This window comes from Rhopilema esculentum, chromosome 3, assembly GCF_057945365.1.
Source record: "Rhopilema esculentum isolate cy_ngs chromosome 3, ASM5794536v1, whole genome shotgun sequence".
In the NCBI taxonomy this organism is placed as follows: Eukaryota; Metazoa; Cnidaria; class Scyphozoa; order Rhizostomeae; family Rhizostomatidae; genus Rhopilema; species Rhopilema esculentum.
The window spans coordinates 5,995,540-6,002,261 of NC_142817.1; the positions used below are offsets into that span (position 1 = coordinate 5,995,540).

At 33.5% G+C, this 6,722-nt stretch overlaps 1 protein-coding gene across 1 annotated transcript; it reads right to left on the minus strand.

Moving 5' to 3' along the window:
* Positions 1–668: 668 nt before the first annotated feature.
* Positions 669–6,420, minus strand: LOC135692624 (ras-related protein Rap-1A). Its single transcript, XM_065210820.2, has 6 exons — positions 6,181–6,420; positions 4,547–4,615; positions 4,168–4,224; positions 3,607–3,747; positions 2,704–2,801; positions 669–2,111 (listed from the first exon to the last, which is right to left on the minus strand). The coding sequence occupies exons 1-6, from the start codon at positions 6,235–6,237 to the stop codon at positions 1,982–1,984; spliced, it is 552 nt and encodes a 183-aa protein (XP_065066892.1). The 5' UTR covers positions 6,238–6,420; the 3' UTR covers positions 669–1,981.
* Positions 6,421–6,722: the final 302 nt, after the last annotated feature.

Consider the following 6,722-nt stretch of genomic DNA (forward strand, 5'->3'; position numbering starts at 1 on the left):
TTGGTCTCCTAGGTATTTTGATTTTTATCTAAACTAAAATTTCGCAAACAAGTTTAAGTGATGTACTCACACATTGATATTGGCAACGGCGAGCAATAATAAAAGGAAGCTTCGAACGGTACCCTTCCTCTTAACTAAGAGTATTTCCCGTGCAGTTACTTTCAATCCGACAGTCTAAACTGCGTTATGACGTGTTTAGTGACGTGCTGTGCTTACAGTGTAAGCAAACAGGTTTCTTGGTAACCAGATAGCGAGTAGGTTCTGGACACTCGGAGTGGGAAAGTCAAAGAAAACCAAGAGTTTTAGTTTCCTGGCCACAAGGGAGTTTTAGTTTCACTGTTTTTCATCTCGTAAAAAAGTCTAAATTCTATCAGCCCAAAGTTGAGCTCTGTTGGTTACACAAACTTTGTGGAAACCCAATGAATGGATGTCTTAGATTATATTTTAAGAACCTACAAGAAATTTAGAGGAAAGGCAAAGACTTTAATCACCAAATAAAATGACAAAGGGATTGTGCAATTCTAGAAGGTGTGGTGCTTTTTCAAGTACCCTCATTGTTATGGGTTCTTGATGCCAGATGTAAATCCTTTTGCAGGATTTTATCCTAGGGCTTAGGGCACCCAGTAGTTTTTTAAAGGGAGCAGGGAAACAAAAAACAACAGCAGAAGTACTGAAAATACTTTGAATAAATACAATGAATAACTTGCACCCATACAAAATCTTTATCCACTCAACAAAATGCTTTACAACACGAGTCACATCTTTAATTTACGCCTTACTCTAATAGCAACTCAATTTATAATATTAGCATATGAAGGGTGTTAATGATGAATAAAATCGGATGGGTTGAAGCAAGATAACATAAGAGAACAAGCTACGTTATTTAAAGATATGATAGTTCTCGTGTGTTATCTTGGTAGGAGGCTTGTGGAGCCAGACAATTGTATAAAAACAGAAACAGGAATACTGTGACACACCTTTTCTATTGTCTAGCTATTTTCAAGTTGCCAGACCCACTTGCAGAGATGATAGAAAGGGCTATCAAAAAGGAGTTATAACTTACAGGTTAAATGTAAATTGATGGGCATTTTGGTCAAATACAAAAGCTGTTCCATATGTAATTAAATGAGGATCTGGTGAAACAAAACCTCACAACCAATAACATTAATACAGTAGGATATATTTGTGGTATGATGCTTGGGCTCAACTTGTAAATGGCCTTGTGGATTCTAAAGTCCTTAATCGAAACGTTTCCTAGAATGTTTGAAATCTTATAAGTCTGAAATAGATTAATTTACACTTTTCAAGGAACAGTGTTCTTGGTAATAGATGTTGAAAAGACCTTTTGTAGACTCAAGATATGGAATTACAGACTCTTGTGCCTAAGGGTTTGAAAGCTTAGAGGCAAAATCCATTTTTTAGGAAAAAAGATCTAGCAGCTTTTAGAAACTATTCAAAATCTGGAAAAGTGGAAAGAAATTGGTAACATGCTTTGGGTTGTCTTTTCCTTACATAACTTCTCTACCTTCTCATTATACCTGAGTAATCAATGCTCCAACATTTTGTCTATTTTTTTACACATTTGTCTTGTTGTTAAACATATTGGCTTAATTAGGTATAATACATGAAAATTATTTTGAAAATAAACCTGAAGTACCTTTGAGATGCTTTATTTATGCATAAATGAATAAAACATAATACTAACTTGAATTATATATATGCACCTAAAGTTGCATGTTTGGTATTGTTGAATCAATATGTGCTTCGAAAAATGTTAAAATCAACCAAAGCAAATGATTAATTAACTTTTAACTGACTCTTTTAAAGGCTAAACAATTAATGGAGGTTCATATTTACTCAAAGGGCCTTTTGCTTGAACCTAGCCCCTGTCTTACTTACAAACATTTCTACCTTGAAATAGTAGTTTTTTAGACGAAGGCACGTTCTTGCATTTTATGAAAAGTGGCCTAAGTTGAACCCTTTATAAGATAGTACATTTTCTGCCACGTTTTTTCTTTATTTCTGGTGATTTTCTGTTGATCTGCCTTACCAAGTCTTCAAAGATTAAGTTTACATTGATTTTCATCTTTGCAGAAGATTCTAAGAAAGTGCTGCAAGAAAGTAATAACACATAAGTATCCATGAATGATAAACACCAATATCAGATAATCTATTGAATATTTACTTTAGTATATGCAATTGTGGTGTTCTTGTTTATATTTGGATTGTAAAAAACCCTTTACAGATAAGAATAGGCCTAGCAAAATGAAATTTCTAAGGTCTACAAGGTCCTTTATGTCCTTAGAATTTGATTGTTACCAGTCATATAATACGAAGACACATGATCACTAGCTCATAAATTCTAATGAAGACAATGTAAAGGACAACAAGGGCCGGGTTGGAAAGATTGAAGATTGTTCCCTGGTGTGCAACTTTGAAAAAAACATATGCTCCAATATCGAACCTTTGAGAATATAAGGTTCAGTATACTAGATAAATCTCTACATCTTGGTAGACATTCTTGTCTTTTTATATGGTTTGTAGAGTTCAGTAAGAATCCTTGTAGCTTAATCAAACCACAGACACAAAGAACCAAATATTCATACATTAGAATTCACTCAAAACATAGAAATTTGCAAACATCCACCCAGTTGTTTGAGGCACAAACTTTCCAACCATGGACAAGGCTGTCAAGAAACTTACTGTATTCCCATTTCTTTTGCTAAATGTTGACCCTGGTCTTTTCCAACAACTCTTTCATCTTCAAGGTCACATTTATTACCAACCAAGACCATGGGCACCTGTTGATTTAAAGTTGTTTTTTTAAAGAAAAACTCCAAACAACCAGCAATTTGCCTTTAAAAAATGAATCTGATATGAATAAAAGGTAAGTTGCCCTTGACAACAGATAAACTTTTGACATAGCTTTTAACTTGTACAGAATTTTATTTTGAAGTTGCTCAGTTCATGGGAAAAAGCAGTGGCTTATATCAATTCTCCACAATTCCAAAGCAGACTAAACTTCTGTGTATTGTGCATTGTAGTCCTTCATAATGTGCTTTTGTTTACATAATGAATGAAACCACAGGTGTCTTTTGTCCACTTAGTAAATGAAAAATTTATCTTTGTTTTCCATCAATTTTAAATCAAATTAAAGACAAATATATTTTTTGAAATGGAGAGGAATCTAGGATAACTACATAACTGTGGTTGGCCACATAATTTGTGTGAAAACTAAATTTAATGACTCCAATCTCAAGTAGGCATCAGATAAAAGCAAACAAAGATAACTGATGTTACAAGCAGGGTAACTTGATAGAAACAAGATATTTTCTTCCAAATATCAAAATATCTCTGCTGAATATCATGCACTATGTCCTGACTGAAGCATTTCACTGGGCTTTTCCCATTGATTTAATATTACAATACATATTATTATCTCTCCAATCAGCAACCTAAGGCTAATTCTCAAGGTTTTCTCAATTATAAACATGCTGCAGAGCCTGTTGTGAACTCCGAAAGTTTCCCTGACAGGATATATTGCCTAATGTATCATGTTAATCAAATTATACCAAATTGTACTCAAAAGAAACAGAAAATGCTCACATCATCAGTGTCTTTGACTCGCAATATCTGGTCTCGTAAATCCATTAGATCATTGAATGTCCCTTGTGATGTTATTGAATATACTAGAACAAATCCTTGGCCATTTTTCATATAAAGATCTCTCATGGCTGTAAATTGTTCCTGAGTAAATTAAAATAATTGGTATTTTTATTATTTTACATAACTATAAAAAAAAGAGAACAGTTTGAAAGACTGATCTAGATGAAGGTAGAGTTTTTAACCATGAAAATTATACTAAATAGCATAGTAGAAAATGGTAAAATGTTTGTAAATAATTCTTATTTTTTACCAGCATTACATAAAAAGGGTATATTGAATAAAACTTTAAGCAAAAGTAAGTAAATAAAGGATAGGCCACAGAACTTTAATGGAATTCTTGTGGCAAAAAATTAAAAAAAATGTAGAAGATAAGGAACACTGCAACATGCCGAGAACAAACAACAATACACAAGCAGAACACAAGCAAACTAATGGTAGCTTAAGGTTCACTTTCTTACTAAGTTAAGTGCAAACAAGGAAACTGATTTGCTTAAAACTTACCGTGCCAGCTGTATCAAGGATTTCTAAAATACACTGATGCTGATCAACTTCAACTTGCTACAAAATAGGAATATCAATTATATATGTGGCAAAATGTAAAAATATACAAAACAAGACACGAAAAATTGTCTTTATTTTGTTCTTGGAATCTTATCAAAAATAAAGAAAATGGAGAGTTATTTGAATAAACTAAAACCCATTTGGCAATCTATACTATAAAAGAATTAAAGAGTAAAATTACTTATCAAGAGGTTCTGTTGGCCTTGTGAGCAGCTGGTTTTGTCTGATTTAAAAAATCATCATAACTGTAAAAATTTCAGTTTATAAAATGATGTTAGGACAAGATATTAAGAAATTATGACAATATAAAATTATTTACCTTTCTATATGAATCTTCTATTGTTGGGTCGTACTTTTCAACAAAGATCCCTTGAACAAACTGTACAGTCTGCAAGGAAATCAAGGAAAACTTAGCTTAAATAGGTGTGCAATGACATGCATAATTGCAAAACTGGGTCTACACATCATCCACTAGGGGTATAGAATTAACAAATAGTTACAATATCAAAGTTGAAAGAACTTTAGCAACATTAGTTGTTCTTGGTGACTCGCCATATTTGGATGCACATCCAAATATGGCAAGTATTACCAACCTGAAGTAACTACAAGAACCCTGAATATGGCAAAGATTTAGCTAGAAAACAGAAAGGGTGCCACAAATCTTCACCAAGGGTTAATCAATTAACCAACTGTAATTTAACAGGCAGCATTTAAAAGGTTTTGCACCAGAGTATGCAATAAGGATTGTGGAAAACCTCTTTTTTTGGGAAAGGCACTCCTTTAAATTTCACTCATTTCTGGTGTCTTTCTATTCTCATGCAATCAGTTTCACTTAATGTGTACAAAGAATGAATTATGTTGCAAGTTCAAGATCAGATATCACATTTCCAAAACATAACAAAGTTGATGCCTAACAACAGGTTTTTAACTGTTAGGGAACATATTTTAGAAACAGATTCCAATCCTTACAATACAGCTTGTTTTCCACTGCCTTGAACCCATGTTAATTATCAGAGAAGGGAAATTTTCAATGGGAAACAATTTTTGTCAATTATCTATAGCCTCATAAAAACATTACCCTTGAAATTACTGGAAATATTGGTTTTCCTCCTGTAAACAAGAGTACACACTAACAATTTATGCTTAATGGCATGATTTATGTTTAATTGATATAGTTACAATGGTCGTAAAACTTTTAAGGAGTTTGGGAACAACCTCAAACACAAAACTTCTAAGCAGTGTGGGATGCATATACACATATATTGCACTTCCTCTTTCCTTTTCAGACCATCATAAAGCATAAAAGAAAAACAAAACATATGCGAAATTGATAATTTGAAAGAATCAGACTAAAAAGGATAAAGTTCAGTCACGCGAGTTTCTTCCTTGTTTTTTCTTGAAGGTTTAGTGAAAATCAAACAAAATAGACCTGCCTCTGTTATTATAACGCCAAAATCTAAAAAAATCTATGAAATTTCTTTTACACTATGAGTTTGAGAAAATGTTTATCCAGTATTTCAAGAGTAAAAAGGAAATACAATTAGAACTCCTACAGTATCAGCCCAGATTTCAACATCAGCTTCGCATCGACCACAAAACTGATTTCCAAATCGCGATTAACGAAACTCCCTTTTCCTTTTCGCCTACTTCCCGACCAGTGTTGACTAGTCTCCTCTTTTAGCGAGAAATAATTTGCGATTGTTTTCGATGATGTTATTCGTGAGAAATTTGCGCTATTTGATAACGGAACTAATTGATCCAAATAATTCCTCCAAAACAAATTTTGAACGATTGAAAATTCTGTAACTCCCTAAGAACGATAACAGTGAATCTTGATTGACTTGTTGTGATTCAGCAAGAAACAGCTGAACTGTTTTAATATGAAATCTAATCCAAACAATATATAGTGCATAAAATTTGAAATCAGTCGTTAGGATAAGGGCAGTAACTCACCAAGGCACTTTTGCCTACACCACCTGATCCGAGAACGACCAGTTTGTATTCCCTCATATTGATCTATGTCCTTCGTATTTATGTTTTACGTGTCTTTAAAAAGCGATTCGCTTTTGTACTTCAATTGCTGGATATTATGTTTGGTTTTGCAGTTCCTGATCGGTTTGCAATGCCGAATTATAACAGTACCTGCTCCACCGTCGAGATTCTAGGCGTTCCCCTTCGATCGTCTAAAAATATCTCCTGTTACTTTATGTTAAACATGTTAGGTCCCAGTCCTTCCATCTCATGGCAACCAGTGATAGCAACAAGCATGTTGAGTCAAGAAATGGCGTCATCGGCCCTGCTCATTGTCCTTAAAAGCTAGTCAGAACAAAACTATTTGATAAGCTGTGAAACTTTCTAAGAATCAAACCTTGATATACATTTTGATGAGTAATGTCATGGGAAAAATGTGACGTCAAAGTTTTGGAAAACTTTGTCTTTTTTGTGACTTACGCTCTTGTTTATTTTGACTGATTTTAGGCTCGGGTTCTACAATT

Bases quoted from the DNA above. Each gene is read 5' to 3' on its own strand.
- LOC135692624 (XM_065210820.2), bottom strand. From the start codon at position 6,237: ATGAGGGAATACAAACTGGTCGTTCTCGGATCAGGTGGTGTAGGCAAA. The intron at 4,616-6,180 runs GTGAGTTACTGC...ATTTCCTTGCAG, and splicing joins GTGTAGGCAAAAGTGCCTTG to ACTGTACAGTTTGTTCAAGG. The intron at 4,225-4,546 runs GTAAATAATTTT...CCTATTTTGTAG, and splicing joins TAGAAGATTCATATAGAAAG to CAAGTTGAAGTTGATCAGCA.